Consider the following 21,416-nt stretch of genomic DNA (forward strand, 5'->3'; position numbering starts at 1 on the left):
GAGGAGAGTCTATCTCGTGGCGTGGACATTTGCTCGAGGCGAAGCTAGTCACGGAGCGAATCAGACTTGGGAGAGGATAGATGCATAGACCAGGGTAGACAATGCACCGCCTGTAGACATAGGATAGGGCAAAGTCACATGGAACATATTCAGGGGCTTCTAATCATTGCCTCAGCATAGCTCTAATCGTTGGTATCATTGGTGGTTGCCCTATATATAGTTTGTCCGATGTCGAGTGCTCGGGCATGGGAATGTACACAGCCTCAAACCATATTTGAACCTCTATCGCGCCAGGGCGACGACTTGATCCAAATAATGTGGCTGTAGGTCTGCTCCCTTTTGCGGCCAATGACATAAGTTAACGGCAATTGGGGTAGGAAGCGTGACTAGGACCGCAAAAGGCAGCCGATTGCGGGGAGGCTTTACAAGGCCTAGCTGAAGAGAATGTCAGCATGAGGATAACCCTCAGAGACACAGGCTCCATACCTGAACTATAAACGGGCATAGATGGTGGCATCCCTCAGGCGTACATATGCCCAGGCTGTTCGGACTTTTGCAAAAAGCAAGGCGCCGACTCTCTCGGACGAAGAGAGCATGCAACGCCGGGTATCATAGCATATCTTCGTCTTCATCATAATCAACACCCTCCCCGCGCTCCTCCTCCTCCTCGCGTCTGCTAGCCTCAGCGCTCGCGCCAATCTTCCGTACGCCCTCTATGACGCCCAGGAAGAAGCCACGGCTCTCGGCCAGCTCCATCGCTCCCACTCCGCGCAGACTCATGACGCCCGCAACCTCGGAAAGCTCTTCCGTGCTCTTTCTCAGCTTCGCGGATCGCACTTCTTGGAGGTCTCGGAGGAGTGACCTGACTTCGGAGGGGGCGGGTATATCGTCGATCGCGTGGGCTAGCAGCATCTCTGCGAGCTCGAACCAGTGGTATGGCAGGGCGTTTGGCGGTGCATCGGCGGTACATGAAGGTAGGAACGGGGCAGAAAGCGTCTCTTCGCCGTATCGGCTGGCGTTTCCTAGCGCGTCGCCTCTGGCGGGCGGTGGTGGAGGGGGCGAGAAGGCATCGGGCTCGATTTTCGTTTCGTGGTGGACGATCTTGGCAAGCGACTGCGGATGGAGCCACGGCGGAGGGACAATGTTCGCTCGACGTTGTTTCTTGAGGAGGAGGGCGAGCCACATGGGCAGATCGGCGCGTGCCGGAGGTCGTAGGGCTGGTGTTGCACCCTGCAAGACGGAGTGACACGTCAGTAAAGGGATCGATCGTGACGCGTCGCGGGGGGGAAGATGGAGGGGCTCACGCTTAGCAGGTCGATGCTCTCCAGGCGCTGGCGGGGCACAACTGTGACCAGTTCCATTTCGCAGAGGAAAGCAACTTCGGCGGGTACGAGACCCGACGGCAGAGGTAGGGCCATGGTCTCTGGCGGGAGATCTGTCGCGGGTGACGGAACGGACTCGATGATGTCGGGGACGGAGCTCAGGTTTGGCGGCGGTGCAGAGGCGCGTCAGGTCCGCCGCGGCGGGGAGCGCGGAATTTGGAATGAACCGGCCCGCCCACGCCGTGAGGTGCCTGAGTGGTGGAGGTGGGGCAGGGTCTGGGCGTGGAATGGAAGGTGCACTGGGTGTGGGGTGCACCTTCCCTTGAGTGAAATTCACTTTCGCGCCTGGACATTTTGACAAGTCCACAGTCCATCTTCAGGCTCGGGCTGAGGTACGTACCGCAGTTTCGGAGTCGGGCTGCAAGGCCGAGCTCCACTTGCGTCCCGAAGCCCCACTCGAGGCCCGGCCCCTCCGTGCCGTTTACCAGGCAAGCGGGCAAGCAAGGCGTGGAGGAGGGAAGATACTGATAAGGCGGATAAGGTCGTCATGCGCAAAAAAAATCCCATTCTCTCCCAACCGGGGTCGCGTAACTGTAAGGCTCAGGGGTAAGGTCCAGCTGAAATGTTGCCCTACTGGACGAGCTGATAGCCCTATTTGGACCTCGGCTTGATTAAAATGCTGCGCGCCTGGACCAGTCCAGCATGGTTGGTTGCGTTCCAGACCCTGGATCTAGGCCCCCGGCGAATCGGCGCGACACGGCGAGATGCAGTATCGTGGCGATTGATGCACGTCGAGAGCACTCGGTTTCCAGCCTCCTCCTCTCATCCCGTGCTTTCGTGCATACGCAGGTTCGAACTCAATAATCGCGCCAAGGCACCGACACCGCGGATGAATACGGACAACAATACCTAGTCCCAGTCGTACCCAGACCCCAAGACTTTTGTTTTTCTCGTCGGGGCTTCTCCGGTAGGCGTGCCCGGGAGCAAGTACCTACATGCAATGCCGTTCCGCGCTAATCACCGTATGAGGCCACATCTTGAAGGATACGAGCCAATAACATGCGTTGCTATCGAAGCGTTCCTCGCCGAGAAACATTATGTAATCCTCCTCATTGAGATGTCTGTGTCACTTCATCTACCAGGGAAACGAAACCTGCTCTGGCTTAACGGTTGCGACTTGAATTGCCGATCTCACCCCCTTTGCCCACACAACACAACCTCACCGGTCGGGATTCTCCGACGTCTCGTCCCATTCAGAGTTCTCACGCGCGTTCCATCTCCACCGTTTAACCACACTGTACCGTATTCCTCATACGGTGACCCTTCTTGCATAGAACACCGGACCTGGAGCCGAAGCCCGGCAACCGCGGATTTTGTTGTCCTGTCTGTGATGAATTGATCTGTGCTGCCCAGAGCCTCGCCTCGCCTCGCCTGACCCCCGTGACGGTGACCTTCGCCAACAGCCGCAGTTCGTCACAAAAGAGTCGTATTCGAATCTCGATACAGACGAACGTCTTGGCTGTGTCCGAGTCATTGATGACGAATCCCTCCGTTCTCCCCGACGTCTCGTCCGAACGCTAGGTGCCTACCCCGGCTCGGAGCCTGGAATCAGGGAGGAAGAGAAAGAGAGAAGGGGAACTGCAAGGATCTCTAGGGCCCAGCCAGGCTACACCACCACCACTTACGCTGCTGTCTGTGTGTGTTTTCCAAGGCCACAAGTCCCAAACGGCCGTACCCCACCGTCATCCAACAAGCACGCATCCTGCTTCTCAAGCACACGCTTGCTTGAGGGGGAGGGTCTGGTGGCGCATCCAGTATCCGCCAGCTTGGCCGCGGCCGCCCTCATTGGGACTTGCACTTCTGCAGGAAAGGCGGTGGCCCAGACGTGGTGTCCTTTTCTTGGGCTGCTGCGAGACTCGGGTGGAGTGTTTTCAGCTGGCATTGCCCATCAACACCGCATTCTTCCTTCTTCATACCACCAGTGACCACGCGTGGCGGCCCGATCCTGCCTCCAACTGACGGGGTCGGCAGTTCCTGACGGGCAGCCACGCACTGTCTTAGGGGCATAATTCCATTGTGGAGCTCTCCATCTTCACCTACAGTGGTGTTTCGGGCATGACACCGCAGACTCTGGTCGTTCATCGAGCCCTGCCGTTGTCCACCGTTGTCCACGGTCTGCAACCTCTTTCCGCGGGGATCTTCTGCCCAGAAAGCCCTATTGATCAGAAGAGGAAGTCCGCCTGCGGCGCCAGACAAGAGTCTTCTAGGGCTCTGGCGCCGCATTATCTCTCCCAAATCAGGGTTGCTTCTTCGTCGAATTTTCTCCACCGGCCGCAGCCCACCCCCTAACGGACGGCCAGCCCTACCAACAACCTCTTGGAGGGTTTTGTCAGCCGCTCGTCGGAGCAGATTGTCTGCCTTTTTCTGCTTTAAGCTTGAGGCAAACTCTCGACCATGGCAACGCCCTCCACGAAGGACAACTTGGCCCCTCAACCGGAATTTGGTAAGATCCTGTTCAACAAGCCGTGCAGTACGTGCCGCCGCCGCAAAGTGAAATGCGACAGGCAACTGCCATGTGGAACTTGCGGTAAGAACGGCACGGCCGCAACCTGCACTTACGATGTTCCGCGAGAGGGCACCCCCGAAAGCCAACAGCGGCTCCAGGAGAGGGTGGCCCGTCTCGAGAGAGAGATTGAGGAGCTGAAGGGGATGGCTGCACGCGGTGAACCGTTAAGGCCTCCGAAGATTCCGCTGCTATCGACAACACCATCAAGCTTCAGCGAGTACAACAGCATCGAAGAGTCCATGGCCGGCGACCCCGGAATCCAGGTTGACGACGAAAACGTCTCTTTCTATCTCGGACCGAATTATTGGCTCAACATCCAAGAGTATAACTACGAACCTCGCCATCTCTACCGTATCGAGTCCGACAAGACCGGCAAGAATCCGGATAGTCCTACTGCTTGGCCAATTGGTAGGAACCCAGCACTGCCGGATATGTCCCATTTCCACCTCGATCCCGAGAAAGAAGACATCTTGACCGACCTCTTTTTTGCACATGTCGAGCCGTTAATCCGGATGTCCCACAATGCTTACTGGAGGCAGCAAATCACGGATTTCCGAGTTGGTGTCAGCAAAATTCCGGTGGACGTAGAAGCGGCAATGTTTACTACTCAAGCGTTGACTGTAGCCGCGTTACCCGCAGTCGTGATCCAAGAAAAGCTTGGAAAGGCAAAAGAAAACGTTCTGCGGCACCTGCAGGAGGCTTCGCAACTCGCATTAGAGCGGGCAGATATTCTGCGCAGCAGGAAACTACTTGCATTCATCGCTTTGCTTTATCATATCGTAGGTCGACTGCTTTTGAATATCTCGGGGCTTGTTGCGGCAAGAGAAAGGATGTATGCTGACATGTATAGCAAATGAAATTCATCACTGGTGATGGAGAAATTGCGGTCTCTCTCCTTGGCTTGGCTGGTCGTTTTGGGACTCGAATAGGGCTGCATCGCGACCCAGGTCATTATCCGACATACACACCTTGGGTCACAAACATGCGGCGACGGATATGGGGGCATTTCGAGCTTCTGGACAATCCAGTGTACAACCTCGAAGGAGCTGATTCTGGTCTGCCGTTTATCTCCGATACCCAGCCTGCAACGAACGCAAACGACAGTCAGTGGGTTCCTACTAGATTCGCCAAACCCAGTTCTGCCCCATCAGACCAAGAGGGAATTACAGATATGTCCTTTGTTCTGGTGCGTCAATGCTTGATGAAGACCATGCAGTCCATCGCACGAAGGAGGAACGGTTCCAGTCCAGAAGAGCTCGGCCGAATTGTCGAGCAGACGGAGAATTTCTTGACGACCAAGTTCATGAGTCATGTCGTTGCCGCAAACCCGAGCCATGCGATCATGCTGTCATACTACAAGGGCTCAATGAAGAGCATGAGACTTCTGATCCATCAACTTCACGCACAGCGTACGTTTGGCCCGGAGCCCGATTATCGGGCGAAGTAAGATCGCAAGCCTCTCCTTTATGTTCAGATCTAGGTTACTAACATTGTGCTGCTCTCTCAGGTACTACCAGGAATGTGTCGAAATCCTAGAAGAGATGGAGCGTGGAGAAAACATCGCACTGCAGAACCACTGGGGATGGCTTTACCGATGGCCAACAACGCCCTGTTTGATCTACAATGTACTCATTGGCCTGCGCGATCAATCAAATCACCCAATTACGGACCGAGCCTGGCGGCAAATCAACGTGGTGTTCCGGAGGCACAACAACGAAGACATTAGCATGCGCAAGTTTGCTGCTTGGCGAGTTATCGAGGAGCTATGTGAGGAAGCAATTCACTACCACAAGCAAAGATCTCACCAGGGAGCATGGTACACGCACAGGCTTGACGCATTAGGGCCGACAAGTACAGCAAAAGGAAAGGAAACACTGTCGCTGGAGAACGCGACGGTCGATGATATTCTAGGGGACGTACGGATGTTTGGGCAGCCGAGTGCATCCCACACGGCCGTCATGGGTGGCCCGGGCTACTTTGCGGCCCAACCAGTTCTGCAACCTATGAGCTTTACATCCTGGGGCCAACCCCCTCAGGCTACTGTTCCGTCACAATATCCCACAAACGCGGATTCTGACGACGAGGAAGAGGACGACGACGATGATGAAGAGATGTAACGACGGCAGGGCGGACCAAAAAAGGGGATTAGGTGTTGAGGTTATTACTATGTGGGCTATCTTATGAGTTGCGACGGTGCTAGTCCATCGCGCAACATTGACAACGTGTCCATTACGACTAGAAAAAGAACGAGCAATAGAAGAGGAGGAAAAGGGCAGCACAGCCAATGATGACTTGAGTTTCAGCTCGTCAATGCTTACTGGGCCGGTGAGTCCTGGTGTTCCCAAAGGCCCAACCATCTGGAGAACTCAAAATTAGTTGAAATCAAAGCAACTCAGAGACATGCTCAACTCACATTGACTAGCGACGTAGATGTCGATGTTCAGCTCGTCGGCCCAAGACCAGACCAAATTGGGGTTCTTGAGGAATGCTCTGCCAACAAGAACGGCATCCGCTTGCCCGTCGGCGAGAATCTCGCTGGCTTCCTTTCCGGTCGAGATACCACCGACGGACCCCACGAGTGTCCCGGTTCCCTCAACAGCCTTCTTGACAGCCGCAGCCAAATGAGCCTGATACTTGGGTCCGGACTCAACCTTCATCCTCGCGTCAAGCGCGCCGGCGGAGATATCGAGGAAATCAACACCCTTGTCCGCGAGGATCTTGGCAAGCCTCGTGGCTTGGGTGATTTCCCATTGGGGGATCGACGGATCGTGTTCCAAGTAGTCGGTAGCCGCTAGCCGAACAAGGAGAGGGTAGTCCTCGGGGACGTTGGCGCGGGTCAGCTCGGTCAACTCGACCATGAGACGGATACGGTTCTCGAAGCTGCCGCCGTATCTGTCGGTTCTGTGGTTGGAGGCTGGGGACAGAAATTGGTTGATGAGGTAACCGTGGGCGGCGTGGATCTCGATGGTCTTTGGGTGGGAGCCGAGTCAATTCTGAGACATGGTGCTGAATTGCAATCATCATGGACTTGACTTACATCGTAGCCGATTCTTATGGCGCGCTTAACGGCCTCAACCCACTTGGCCTTGAACGTCTCAATCTCCTTAAGGGTCATCTCCTTAGGCACGTATGTCGCGTTGGAGTATGCCTCCGCGGACGGGGCATAGACAGTCTCAGGCCACCCCCGTGCCTACAACAGCATCAGTCTCATCACAGCCGCCACTTTCGCGTGACGTTGTCTCATACCTTTTCGCTAGCGACGGCCTTCCGGTCCACCCACGGAGCGATAGTGCTCGCCTTCCGTCCCGCATGCCCAATCTGCGCGCCGATGAAGGCCCCCTGGCTGTGCACAAAGTCAATGACCTCCCTGGCGGCTTCGACATGTGAATCGCTCCACAGCCCCAAATCCTCGGGAGAGATCCGGCCCTCAGGCACGACGCTCTGCACCTCTGTCAGGACGAGGCCCGCGCCGCGCACCGCATAGCCGCCCAGGTGCGTCTTGTGCCACGGCGTCATGTGCCCATCGTCCGCGGAGTACTGGCACATGGGCGAGACGAAGATGCGGTTGTGCAGGGTGAGCCCGCGCAGCGTCAGCGGGGAGAAGAGCGTGCCGGAGGGCTGGGGATCCCTGGCGGTGCCGGCGGCCGGGTGCTGGATCGGGGTGAAGTACGGAACCTTTGGTCCGGGGGGTGTTAGCAGTAAACGAGGCTAGTGGAGCAAAACGACCGTTTGGCAGAAGCACTTGTGCAGCAGCAGCAGCAGCAGCAGCATTACATACATTCGCGGCCCCCTCATTGATGAGATCGGGCTTGGAGATTTGCAGGGCGCCAGCAACCGGAGCTTGGTCCGCGGCCTGGGGAGCTTCGATCTTCGTCATTGCGTGATTGGCGCGTGTATGGGGGTGCAGGTGCTTTTTCAGACGGAGATTTGGATTGGATGGTTTAAGCTTGAATTGTGCTGTTGGTCGTGATAATTCCCGAGATGATGCGAGCTGCTCGTATTTCTGGGAGACATGCAGCAAGAGGTATTCGGCGAAAACGGCGAGACCTTATATGAACTGTCCATCTGCGCTTGTGTTACCATCACGACAGAGAGAGACACCACGCACGCGGCCTCGAGTTGAGCCGCACGGAGCTGAATAATCGCATCTAACGCCGACATCTTTGAAATGTCGGCGTTCTGTTTGGTCATCGGGCGAATTCAATTGCAGAAAATGCCGATGACGCCACGAGCGCGCGCTCGGGTTGACATTCCTCTTCTTCTCGCTACACTGCTTCTGGAATGGTTCGAAAAAGAGTACATGGGCTGATTACATACGCGAGCGCAAGTGCTGACCGTATTATTACAGCGCCCTATGTATCTCTGATATGTCCAACACAAGGCGCAGCTACATATCCCGAGTGGTACATTCTTATGCAAGCAAACGCCGTCGCGTTTTGAGTGTCAGACGTGATTACTCACAGTGAGTGAGTAGCAAAAGCCACAAAGGTGCACAAGGCCGCAACGGGTAATCCGAATAGCGAGATCTGCAATCGAGCAGCAGACGCGAACGCGAGGTTTGACAACGTCTTTGCGGAGGCGCGATGCGAGCCCAACGCAGGCGACCGAATGGCATTTGACAGCACGCCATGCATCACTGCTGAGTACATGTAACTTGCTCATGACTGGCTTGAGTTGTGTTCTTATGCCGGAGTACGAATATTCACACACCGTAATGTATTGTGCATGCAGAGTCGGGAAGATATCCGGTCCTCCTACGGAAAGTGTCCGCTGTATGAAACCCTGCAGGCGGACGGGCGAATGTTTATGTTTGGCGCGGCTCGGTGGTTCGCCGTCTCGCCGACGTACCACAGGGGGGGTAATGCGGGAAGATGGTCCGGTTGCCGACCCTGGCTGGGCTGGAGGCGTTGAAGCGGGGCGACCACAGTGTCTCAGACCCTACCCGGGCGAGAGAAACAGGGAGCCGGGGCCGTGATAAGGTTGTATCGGCACGTCCACGGTTCTTGGCCATGGACATTTTGCAGCTCTCCAGCTCGCGTCAACATCGACTGTGGGATCCTATTCCCGCGGATTATGCTGCCTGGGCAGCATTTAATGGTATCAGAACGTTGCAACAGTGAGGGAAACGGTTGTTAAAAAGAACATGACAAAATTTTGTACGTAAAGATAACGAAAGACACCATGTTGACATGGTCAAGGGGACTGGAGCAATTGATAAAATTTAACAGTTGTTAAAATTCATCAACATTTCGATATTGAATGATTCAATTCCCGCGGAGTTCTGTTGACAGCCGGCTTACGTAAAGACAATGCGAATCACATATCCCATACACTAGTCGGATAGTCTATTCAATAAATTATTAATGAAACGGTGAGCTGAAAAGTATAAAGTTGCAAAGTTGCAACGAACCTGTGGAACGGCGCCTACGCAACCCCGATTGGGACTTCCGCAAGACAAGGAATAGCCAACAAGAGTTGCATCCCGTCAAATGCTCAATCAAGTCGGTACATCCCCCGTACGTGGCACGACTAAGCAGTAGTTATCCCGAGAGATCAAAACCCTCTTAGCTTTCCACAAGATCTACAGCTATTTAATTCAGTGAAAATAGTCATTATATTGTTGAACTATCGATGTACTGGCGAAGTTCAATGATTGATAACATAAGGTATGTGTTACATATGCTAAAATTATGACCTTGATGCCTCTAAGCTTGAAGCAACGCAAACATGGGCGGTCAAAGAGAAGAACCAGCTCGTTACCATGGAATATACCAGGTCAAATACGGTCATCTGAGCCCCTAGAATTTAAGCACTCGACATTCTAGCGGCTTGGAAGCCTTATGAACTGTGCCGGGAAAAGATACTATGCTCCATGTCGCTGTTGATTTTCTAACAAGCAGCCTTGCTGTCGAGCTTTAATGCAGCGAGAGTTCCCATGGTGTTTCAATTACAACCAACATGTTTGGATGACCATTCCTAGGGTTATAGCACCGTAAAAAACGTATGACGTGAGCGTCTAAGCCGTAGACCGAGTTCAGACAAGTTCAATGACACGATGCTTCGGGATACCTCTGTTGATAGTGTTAATTGGGTCTGGGAAGATGGAGAGTCCCTTACGATATCAAGGCATTAGCTAGCTGTTTGTAAATTTCGATGCTGCCTCGTGATGGGCGAGACGTACATCACGTGTATGTGAAGGCAAAATTGGGGAGAGCTTCCGGCAGAGATTAACCAAGTCACATTGTTGCGCATTTATAATGAGCGTTTTCTCTCCGAAGCCCTTAGCACTGGGAGCCTGAGATACTTTGAAGCATAGTTTTAAACCTTCACGAAGGCATCTTTCTTTGACCATTGACTGCTGGGAATGATCAGTCCCGTCGACATTTGATGACACCCTGCCTGCCCGCCTGCGCCATAGAACCATGGAAACGTTCTCGCTCGGCATGGAGGCCTTTGACAGTACGTCTCTTAGCGACTATGGGTAATCCGCAGTTCAAAGCTGCACAAGTGCGCTACTACTTGGTTTTCATCATCCTTGCCATAGTTATCCAGGCGAGACGACAACAACGATAGAGCTTGGCATGCACGGTACGCGAGCAATAGCGTCCAAGCTGACAACAGGTTTGTAGATAACCCCGACAACAACGGAGACAGTGCAGCGAGAATTGCAACATTAGAAGCGATACAATGTATGCCCTAATGGCGAAGGCTATCTATTATATAACAGCAAACCTTGAGGAATAAGTAACGCAAAGCGCAGATTCCTTCCTGCCAAAGCTCTGGGCAATGAAATGAGGACATGTCCAAGATATAGTGACAAGCCAAGAATGATGCCAGAATACGGCGCAAATTCATTCCACTCCGGGACCGAGAGGAGCAAGGGAAACGCCAACAAGAAATAAACAGTGTATAGGATTGAACAGAGCCAAAAGAAACCAAATTTTCGCCATCCCCCGCTCAAATTCATGCCCAGACCGAATCTGATGGTTGTTGCGCAAGCGCAAGGGTAGCTAATTAATAAAATGTAGATCATGTTGAATTGTCCGATCCATACCTCATATAAAGTCTGATTAGGTTCAAAAGATAGGCCAAAGTTGAAGACTGTCGCAAAAAGCACAATGGTAGCGGCGACAATGCTCAAAAATGGGACTGCCACACAAATTGGGAGCCATTGAGCGTTACTGTAATCTTTCAAATGCATGAGATCCATTTCGCTGGGATTTGAAATAGGAACCGCCGGTGTGCTGGGCGGAGGAGGTGGCTCGAGTCGATCTAAGCCTTCTTGTGTAGTAACTTCAAGTGAGTTAAATGATATACTCTCGGCCGTTCCACTGTGTAATTGAGTCCGGCGTCCAGTTACGTTCGAACCGATGATGTAGGCCTCTCTGCCGTAGCGACTAGCAGGATTTGATGCCGTTTCGGTCATTTTAGAAGCGAAAATACCAGCGATGGCGAACAGTGGGCCGAGCAAGAGAAATACGGGCAGAATCTGGCCGAATGTCCACTGTTCCTCTTCTAAAGCGACTTCCGGGCTCTTTGAGCTTATCGTGTTTCGAGCGGCTAAAACCTTCACGGTTCCCCAAAGCAGAATAACAAATAACCAGTAAACCTTACAAGTTGTTCGTTTCAGTTCTATGGCATTGTTTGGAAAAGCCTCAAAAGAAATCGTACCTCAAAGATGGTTGAGCCAAATAGATCGCAACTCAATCGCACCATCAGAAAGATGGCCAAAGCAGGCCTTGTGACAATGCTCAGCTTCAATCTGTCTCTCCAGCACAGAGATACGCTGGAGCTTGGTTCTTCGAGTCGTTCCAAATTCCTCTGTGCTAGCCGGCTTATTGGACTTCTTATTTGTACCCTGAATGCTGTAGATAGAGGTTGGAATAGTTTAAAACACCGGGAGACAAACCCACAGATAAGAAGTATGACGGACATGGCCATAGCTTGCCATTCTGCAGTCGCTGTGACGGGACCAGGAGATCTCCAAGTCTTATTAGGCATGGCGTCATGTCGCCAGTAGCCGTAACTTTGATTAAAGTAACAGATGGCTTGTGATGAAAAGTTGGCGTTGTTGAAAAAACCGGTTGGTAGCAGTCCCACAACAACCAACACCAGAAGGGCCAACATGAGAAAGACTCGGACGTATTTTGCCCATGGAGTGGTGTTAAGACGCCCTCTTAGGATATTCAGTCCTGATAAATGCGTAACAGTAGAAAACCACGCGAGGTAAACGACAATCTGCCAGTGACAAGCATTGAGACCGCACTTCAGCAGCATAAAACCGCTGACTAGGATTCCAATTCCTATGACGATTTGAATATCGCATAAAAGAATGATAAGAACCCCACCTAAGCTATAGATCACCCCCCACCTCAGATCAGCCTAAAAACGTATCTTCTATATACTTTATATTATATATTATCCTAGTTAACACTACTTTTTTAACGCTATAACGTATAAAATAAATTCTTTTAAAAATACTAATATATATCTTATACTTTTATATACTCTTATTAATATTACTATAGTAATTATAGCTATATATAATAATTACTCTCTCTAAAAAGCTACTAAAGACTAAAGTATACTATATATAACTTTATAATAATATATTAATAGTAATAAGATAATAATAAAAGTAAAAGTTACTTAGTAATACTTTAACTTTAAATAAGAAACCTTTCTAACTACTTAAATCTTTATATAAAGTACTTTAAGCTATATACCTAGCTATAAGTATATCTATTTTTTTATAATATAAATTATATATACTAATAGTAATATATATTCCCTTAGTATATACTAAATAGAAACTTTCTTATATTACTACTTATTTATTAAAACTCTAAAAATATATAAGATTAATATTTAATATATAAAAGATATTATAGTTAAAGATATAAAGGAGTTCTTTATAATACTTAATCTTCTAGAAGTTAAGATTATCCCTATAAACTTATAATATAATATAGATAAGATAGATATTATAGAGAAGGCTTAGTATAATAATTTAATACTAAGATATTCTAAAAAGCTTTCTATATTTATTTAAAACTTTAATAACTATATCTAAATATCTATAGTTAAATATATTAGTATTAATAATAGTTATCTCTTACTTCTAGTTATCTTTAAAAATAAGATAGTTTAATACTAATAATTCCTTAAAGATCTTTTAGAATTTAACTTATAGTACTTTATATTAATTATAAATAGTTAGATATCTAATAATATTAATATTAATTAGCTAGAGAATATATTTATACTAGAGATAATAGTAAAAATAAAAAGACTATATTTTAAATATTTATTTATTATAGATAGCTATAAAAGCTATATTAGTAATAACTTTATATAGAAATATTATATTAATAATATTTACTTAGCTTACTTACTTACCTATTTATTTTATATTATATAGTTTCTTAATATATTAGTATTTATACTTCTAAAGTAATTTTATAGGACCTATTTTATAAAATAAAACTATTTACTTAATTTTATACTAATTAGTAAATAGAACTTCTTATAATATTATTTATATATATATTAGGATACTTTATAACTATATATTATTAAATTAAGATAAAAAGTAATAAAGATATAGCTTATTAATATTATAAAGCTTTTTATAAACTAGTTTATTTATACTTTTACTCTAACTAATATTCTATAAATATTAATATAGTATTTAAAACTTATAAATAATAAATAGACTTTTTAAAATATTATAATTAAAATACTAAAGAACTTAGCTAATTTATACTAGATATAATAGCTTTTTAGTAATAAGTTAAAGTTAATAATATAAAGAGATTATTTTATTAACTTTATAATATAGATCTTTTTCTTTAAAAAATTAGGGAAAACTTTAAACTTTAATAATATAGCTATAATAGATAACTAGTAAGTTATCTAATCTTTAGAAGTTTAGTTAGAGAAGTATAAGTTTATTAAATATAGTAAAGTTAAGCTAAAGCTAAATATATACTTTATAATAATTAAAGATATTTAGAAGAAGAAATAAGAGGTATAAAACTATCCTATTAAGTTAGAAATAATATTAATTAATAGTAAATCTTCTAATAATAAAGAGAGTATAAAATTATATATTATCGTTATAAAACTATAGAGAAATTATATAGAACGTAAAAATATAATCACAGTATTAGTAGGTTAAAAGTATGCAAAAGTGGTGATCTAAGGTGGGGGGTGATCTATAGCTTAGGTAGGGTTCTTAGCCTATGCCTCAGTGAGTGATATTAATATTAATCGCTTTCACAAAGTGGTTACTCTTTATCCTCACCTCGTCGAACGCAGCTTGAAGTCGCTCGCGTGTGCTAGATATCAGTAGCGACGGCTTTCGTATCCAGGCGATTAATCTTTTGTTAATCGGATTTGGCTTCCAATAGGCGTTCGCAGCATCTTCATCAACAGTGATGCGACTGTTGAACGGATTTTCGCTAGGGTCAAACGCTAGAAAGTAGCTGACAGTGACGAGTACAAAAGCGAGATAAGCGGTCCCGATAAACCCTACAAGTACCTGAACAGCACATGTATGAGCAGAAATGTAATAAAAATAAGTTTCTCAAAATACGATATGGCTAGCTTACACCAGTGCCCGATATGTCTGCATAAGGTTCGAGGAAGTCCCCCTCCAAGTTGTCGCAATCGATCACATGACAGAAGCTAGTGTTCGACATCGTGTGGCGCAATGTGTTGGTTGGATTGCTGTTGATTGCGCAAAAATTGATGCAAATGGGACCGAATAAAGCCAAGCGAACGATCGATACTGGCTAACAAAGAAAGGCTAATCGCCGATTACTGACGTTTCGTTTCGCCACAAGAGCATCGCCGGAATCTGTGCGTCGAAGTTGGCTTAGAGGTAGCGCCGAGTCGACGATGAAGTAAAAAAAAATAGAATTGACAGCTGATCAAAAGCCAGAGTGTCCATATTAGCTGGTTTGAGACAACTGGTCGCCTGCCAATCATAGAGCCAATCGAGGTAACGCAGGTAACACAGCATGATTTGATGTCATCAAGGGGGCTTGAGACATAATTGGAGTCACAAACCAAGTGCCTTCGAAGAGAGGTATGCACGCTCCAGTTATTGTTGTGTAGGGAAAGTGGCGTGATTGGTGAAAACGTGACATTATCTTTGCCTGGGGATCCCGTGTATTCAGTGTGATACTGCCTACTGATGATTTGGTGCCATGTCGCAGCTTTTCTTGCCCTCAACACTCGAGCATCGAAAGGATTGCGAAATGCTTGTAGTACAAAACGCGATAGAGATCTGATATTTTCCCCAACCAGCTAGCTATGAACCATGCCTTCCGTCATCTCAAATGCGAGTTACCTGAGGGAGGATCTCCGATCATCACTTTCCGTCGGGCAATCTTACACATGTGAATACTGGACATTATCAGGTATCAGGTACCACCACAACGATCTTATAGAAATGAGCTGAAATGTCAAAGGGGAAGGGGGGAGGGGGGGGGGGGGGGGTCTTGGAGGATGGTAGTTGGTTTAAAAGATGTCCATGCGGTTTACAGGTTTTTTTCAATGTTAGGTACATCGAATTGTCAAAACATCAAAAGCTTTAGTTTCTGTTTGCACGAGATCGATGGCAATAAAAAAATTCATTTCCTGCATAAGACGTCACATTATACGCGTTCAGCGTACCATGACGAAATTCCATCTTTGTGTGAGCAGAAGAGTGTGTTTGACGACTGGGACGACAGAACAGGCAGTCTTCATATTTAGGTAGACTGAGCAGCTCCGCGATTGGGTATCCATGATATGCGGACTCATTCTTTTTTGACGTTTTCCCTCCTCAGCACTTGTCGCCAACCACAGCCTTAGCCTCGAAGACACCATCGTTGAAGGTGAAGTCCTTGGTATTTCCGTGTACGCAGTTGCAGCGGTAGTTGATCTGTGTAATGGTGGTTTGGAAGTTGATGTTGCTCAAAGTACCGCCCAGGTTCGTGCACTGGGATCCGAGTGCCGCTTCGACGTAGGCCGTCGTGCACTTGGGCGACCATGTACCGTCCTTGGCGATGATGCAGCTTCCAGAGTAGCTCATTCTCCGGGGGTCGCCATGGGCTGCGGAGACAAGCGCGGGAAGAAGGACAAGGAGGTTGATGAGTTGCACTGAGTCAAGTTAGGTTTGGCTGTGATTGCGCTAGAAAAGAGACTGAATCAATGCTTACTGGTTGCGGTGAGTGTTGGATGTCAATTGAGTTATTGCCAGAAGAGGTTGGGGAGTGGTTCGGACGAGACTGCCAAGTTTAAATAAGGTGAGATGGGATGAGCAGATGGCAGCCCGGAACAATATGCCGATGATTACTTATTGCACTTGAGAACAGAGTTCAGCACCGACCTAGTTTGTCCGTTTGTAACTTCCGCGGATGCCGTAGGATGTCCCAGGTAATATCAGTTCCGGGTTGATTGACATGACATGTGGAGAGCAATTCAACTCAGCGCCTTGCGGCGAGTCAGCGGCGGAATGACTGCAGCCTGGTCTGTGATTTTTTTGTGGAAGGAGCTGTTGCGAAAGTGAGAGGCGCCCTAGGTATTTTTCGTGAGTGTCAGAAAGTGGATGCTTCGCCTCAAACTTTAACATATTAATCAACACAACTCTCACTCGGGATTCTGGAGACATTAGTTGCGAGACACAGCACAGACCGCGATGCAGACGACATGAATATAAATATCTCGGCATGTCCTCGTAAGCCGGACTACTCCGCGAGAAGGTGACGTTTAACTCAGAGAATGAACAGCATTGGAGAATTCAAAGCAGAACCTTCCAACCAAAGCCACATTCGGATACACGAACAGATTGGGACAATGGTATCATCTTCCAAAGAACCAACCAACTTCTACTCTTGTCAATAAGCACGGTCTAGTCGCGCAAAGCTCAGCGACATCAGTCCTGCCCTACGTGTTGATGTTCTCTGTGCCTTACGAACGAAGTAATTTCTTCAATATCCTTTTGGCAAATGGAACCTTCTTGTCTTCGTCCTCTTGCTCGGCGGAGTAAAAACGTCGGTCAGAGTCAAGGTCAATCGATCGGCTATCAAGCCAATGACGACCGCCATAAAAGAACTTGGCAGCGACATAGATGATGATGCCAACCGGTACTGAGACGTAGGTCGAGAAGAAAGATTTCGCCGACGTCTCACCGTTGAAGGGCCAGACGGCAAGATAGAACTGGACGATCGTCAATATGATGCACCATATCAAGCCCCAGTAAGCTGCCCATGGCCAGGTCTTCGTTCTCCATGGCAGGTCATTAACGCTTCGTCCTTGAACTTTCCAGGCATGTCTCATGCGGATATGGGAAAGGCAGATCATCGACCATCCGAAAAGCGTAAAAAGCGAGACGAGACTTGACAACCAGCTGAAGACTTCCGCACCCGTGTGACTGGCGTTGAGATACGAGAGTCCACCACCGATCAGGAGTGTCGGCGTTAAAGTATACCATGGTCTTCCTCGGCGGTCTGCCTTCTTCATCCACTGCAAAAAGACGCGATTAGCCCAGATTTCGGAGACAACCGAACAGTCAGACTCACAGATGGGGCCATGCCAATCTCAGACAGCCCAACGAGTGTCCGGGATCCTGCATACGCGTTGATACTACCGGATGAGAGAACTGACAGGAATATGACAGCGTTCATCATATGAGCCAACGGCTCCAGACCGGCGTTCCTGAAGGCGATCACGAATGGTGATGCGTCTGTGGCATGGGCTCCGCTACCAAAGAGGTTCGAGTCGGAAGGGGACACGGTGATGGTGATCATCAAGGAGCCCATCAGATAAAACATTGCAAGGCGGAGTGCAATGGACTTAACTGCCTTTGGAACCGCCTTCCTCGGGTTGCTGAGCTCGGCTGCGACAAGACCTGTCGTTTCCGATCCAGACAGAGCGAAAATGCACACCGGCATGACAGTCAAGAAACCCCTGAAGCCGTTTAAGAAAGGGGCTTCGTTCCAGTACCTAAACCCAATTGCCTCATGATTCGGTGCCCCGCCTGCTGAAATGACGACGGAGGCGATGATGACGACGAAGATCCAGCCGAATTTGATGGCCGCCATGACGACCTCAACCTCAGCGAAGACCGTAACTGCCCCAACGTTGATCAGGGCGATGACAACCCAGAAAATTGAGATCCATGCGGCCTTGGGCACCGACGTGTTCCAGAAGGACAAAACGGTAACAATGCCCTGTAGCTCGTTGGCGACGGCAATCCAGTAGTTGAACCAGTAGCACCATCCCAAAGCGAATCCAGCGGCTGGATCGACGAATTTGTTCGTCCATTGGACAAAAGCGGAGGGGAGTGGGTACATCACAGCCATTTCCCCGATGGACTGTGAGACTGCCCAAACCATGGAGCTGGCGATGATGACTGGAGTTTTGTTTGCCCTGGTCAGCGTCCAAGTTGCAAGCAAAATTTGCCTAGAAGGGCGCACTGGGGAGGGCGTTCAGACAGGCCGTTGCAGAAGTACTCACATCCGATGAATAATGAAGCTGGACCACCCGCAACTAGCCCTTTGCCACTTCCGAGCCATAGGCCCATACCAATCGACGAGCCTATCCCAATCATTGTGATATGCCGGTTTCCAAGTCTTCTTTGTAGTTGTGAGTCGGCGCCATGGTCAATGTCGACCATGCTGGTTTTCCGGGTCGACTCATTGTCGTGCCGCCCGACTTCTACATCCTCTTGAGTCTTTACCTCCATTGTCGACAGGTATCAATCTTGGATAGTATCAAGAAAGACCAGATGACGTATCCTGTAGTATGTCGATAATCTGGAGTTGGTTTGTCCAGGACTGGTCTCGGGGCATCTGTCATTCAGATTGATGGGTTTTGAAACAGCTCTACTGCATGATGAGCAGTGTGCGATAACCTCGCACTTTCTTGCGTATCACCCGAGAACCCGTCTAGATAAAGGAGGGAGGGGGCGGAAGATAAGAGATCCAAGTTGTCAAGCTTTAGGGGTCAGATAAGGGTATATCGATCTGGATCTGTCCGAGCTTTGCGGGGTTACTACTGGCGGGTATAGAGTCTTTCTGACCTGCTTCTCCTTTCACCGGGCCACGGCCCGAGGCGAGGAACCTGTCTGTGGTGATTTGCGAACGGTGATAAGGAGCACGCCAGTTTGTGGGGACCGGAAGTTTGATAAGAAGGTCCAACTGTGTGGAGTCTGTAGATAAAGGTTTAATTATCATTGGGGGTCAGACACAACTTCATACTTCCGGTCTGGGTAAGGTTTACGGGTTGGACCTGCTTCAAAATTTCAGACCATGGATCTACATGAATCCCTCTAAGACAGTGGAAAAGAACACGCGGGGTAACTACTAACTGGCCAAGAATGATCCGATTTAGTTCCCTCGTCTCCAATAACAATCAACTGCCGCATCCGAAAATCTGGGGTAAGTCGGCCGAGCCCCCGCAATCAGCCGATTCAAGACCAACCGGGCAGGCGTGAGTTTCCTATCACATCCTGTTTAGGCAATCTGACCCCCACGTAAGCGAAAGTCACAGAGTCAGAGATGCGGGACTTCAGATCAGCAACCTCTGCAGGCGATGTCCTGCGACGCGTTTTCTTTTTCGTTTCCAACACGCTTTCTCGTGGAGGCCATTCTACTTGGATAACTCGAATCAGCTCGCAGCGGCGGCTCAGTTTTTGAAAACTTGTAGGTTCGCAACTGAGGCTCACATTACGATCGATTTGGTTCATTTGGGCGGGAAAAAGACAAGTATGGTTTGAAACAGTGACCCATTCTTCGAGTTGTCGCAAACAGCATTAGCATAACGCTTTGGGCCGCACTGACACGTTTGGCGGTTTTATGGAGGAGATCATCAGTATTGCAGCGATGAGGATGCTCAGAGATGAGCTGAAAGGCATGTTGAGCTGGGCGGACATGATTGCGACCAGAGCCACAGAGGCTGGTGAGCAATCGTGCCTCAAATCCATGTCATCTTATGTGTTGTTACTCTCTTGCCCGCATCTGGTCTAATAGCTGTTGTTCTATTTCAAAGGTTTTGTTATTTCTTTGTATAATATTTTCACCTCTCTTGTTCTTTGGTATCCTCCTTGTTGTTATCGTCCGTATCCTTGCACCTATTATTTTCTCTGCCTCTATTTACCCCCGTCGCCCTTGCCTTCGTCTATAACCACTTCCCGCCCGGTTAGGAAACTTTATTGATAAGCCGTCCGGGGGTTTATATAAGTCTCGATGGAGAGAGGTCTCTGTGAAACCGGCCCTGAATATGTTGAGTAATCCCTGTTGTCCGTCCGGAACAAGACGGAATTCGCTTATCAACTGCACTCTCGAACACAATAATAACCCCCGAGGGAGTGCATGACACTGATTGGGTGTGTTTTCGTCTGAACATCATCGTCGGAACTCGTAGAACCAAAGCCCGCCGAAATCCGCTGAGGAACAAAGTAGAGTGCCGGCTTACTGTCAAGTTCCAGCCAGAAAACTAATTACTGATTATTGATCTGCTAGGGTACAGCAGATTTGATTGATGCGCGCGACCTTGTATGGCTTGCGGCTGGGATTCAAGTAGGTGGCTCGACCCACGATCAGTAATCACGAAGTGACCCAAGAGGCGTGCGTACGCCTATTCCTCTGGCAGAGTTGCAACTCACGTGAAAGAAGAACAATCAACATATAATTAAGCAGTGGGACATTGAAGCCTTTGTGTAAGTGTTCTCTTCGCATTCAATCTGCACGACTTATTTTCATCAAGACTTCAAAATTCCGACCAAACTACTAATCTTCTCAACATGCCTCTCTGGCTCATTTACCACCCACCTAACGTCTTCATCGACGACGAGACCAAACGCGCTCTTTCCAAGGACATCACCAGTTTCTACACCAGCTTTGGCCTTCCAGCTTTCTATGTGGTTGTTAACTTCATCAAGCTGCAACCCAACGATATCTGGGTGGGAGGAAAGCCCAGAACTAGCGATACCTTCATAAGAATCACCGTGGATCATATTGCTGTGACGCTTCCAAACAATGACGAAAGTTACAAACGCACCACGGATGGCCTTCACCAGATCTTGAAGCCGCACATCGAGGACAAGGGTTACGACTGGGAGTTTCATATCAATGAGACGGAAAGAAGACTTTGGATGATCAATGGGATGTACCCGCCGCAGTGGAAAAGTGAGGGAGAGAAGCTTTGGTTCGAAGAGAACAGACCGGTTGCGTTGGATCCATCGAAGTAAAGCCACGGGCATCTTCGCAGGCCAGCTGGTTCAGACACGACATGGGGCTGCCCCTGTCTACGGCCACGCGACCAGAAGCTCGAGCGAGGGAGAGATAATCAATGAAAACCGCCTAAATTTCCAATGTTTGCGAGGCTATGCTTTCTGTGAATCTAACTCCTCCGATGACGAGGACGATAGGAACGACGACGATGACGGCATTGCGTATAAGGTAGAAGCCGCGGGAAAAGTAGTTGCTCCAGCACAGAAGAATTCGGGCTGTCTCTTATCTATGACAACCGGGAGC

At 48.6% G+C, this 21,416-nt stretch overlaps 6 protein-coding genes across 6 annotated transcripts; 2 read left to right on the forward strand and 4 right to left on the reverse strand.

Annotated features, from left to right (window-relative positions):
• Positions 1–609: 609 nt before the first annotated feature.
• PSF2 (DNA replication complex GINS protein PSF2) lies at positions 610–1,418 on the reverse strand (the record flags this gene model as incomplete). The annotated part of the gene is made up of 2 exons (XM_036640545.1): positions 610–1,230; positions 1,305–1,418. The coding sequence occupies 2 exons, from the start codon at positions 1,416–1,418 to the stop codon at positions 610–612; spliced, it is 735 nt and encodes a 244-aa protein (XP_036495139.1).
• A 2,358-nt stretch (positions 1,419–3,776) lies between these two features.
• aurR2-4 (Aurofusarin cluster transcription factor aurR2) lies at positions 3,777–6,005 on the forward strand (the record flags this gene model as incomplete). Its single annotated transcript, XM_036640546.1, has 3 exons — positions 3,777–4,667; positions 4,739–5,331; positions 5,396–6,005. 3 exons carry the CDS (start codon positions 3,777–3,779, stop codon positions 6,003–6,005), a joined length of 2,094 nt encoding a protein of 697 aa, XP_036494568.1.
• Positions 6,006–6,195: 190 nt separating this feature from the next.
• afvA-3 (NADPH dehydrogenase afvA) lies at positions 6,196–7,765 on the reverse strand (the record flags this gene model as incomplete). The annotated part of the gene is made up of 5 exons (XM_036640547.1): positions 6,196–6,245; positions 6,302–6,857; positions 6,926–7,078; positions 7,135–7,563; positions 7,667–7,765. The coding sequence occupies 5 exons, from the start codon at positions 7,763–7,765 to the stop codon at positions 6,196–6,198; spliced, it is 1,287 nt and encodes a 428-aa protein (XP_036495239.1).
• A 6,372-nt stretch (positions 7,766–14,137) lies between these two features.
• CGCS363_v008699 (uncharacterized protein) lies at positions 14,138–14,591 on the reverse strand (the record flags this gene model as incomplete). The annotated part of the gene is made up of 2 exons (XM_036640548.1): positions 14,138–14,431; positions 14,502–14,591. 2 exons carry the CDS (start codon positions 14,589–14,591, stop codon positions 14,138–14,140), a joined length of 384 nt encoding a protein of 127 aa, XP_036495238.1.
• Positions 14,592–15,721: 1,130 nt separating this feature from the next.
• On the reverse strand, positions 15,722–18,625 carry cat1 (Cationic amino acid transporter 1; the record flags this gene model as incomplete). The annotated part of the gene is made up of 4 exons (XM_036640549.1): positions 15,722–16,038; positions 16,857–17,403; positions 17,460–18,292; positions 18,397–18,625. 4 exons carry the CDS (start codon positions 18,623–18,625, stop codon positions 15,722–15,724), a joined length of 1,926 nt encoding a protein of 641 aa, XP_036494523.1.
• Positions 18,626–20,683: 2,058 nt separating this feature from the next.
• On the forward strand, positions 20,684–21,130 carry CGCS363_v008701 (uncharacterized protein; the record flags this gene model as incomplete). Its single annotated transcript, XM_036640550.1, has 1 exon — positions 20,684–21,130. The coding sequence occupies one exon, from the start codon at positions 20,684–20,686 to the stop codon at positions 21,128–21,130; it is 447 nt and encodes a 148-aa protein (XP_036494522.1).
• Positions 21,131–21,416: the final 286 nt, after the last annotated feature.

Source organism: Colletotrichum siamense, assembly GCF_013390195.1.
Source record: "Colletotrichum siamense strain Cg363 chromosome Unknown KSG_Cg363_contig05, whole genome shotgun sequence".
Classification (NCBI taxonomy): domain Eukaryota; kingdom Fungi; phylum Ascomycota; class Sordariomycetes; order Glomerellales; family Glomerellaceae; genus Colletotrichum; species Colletotrichum siamense.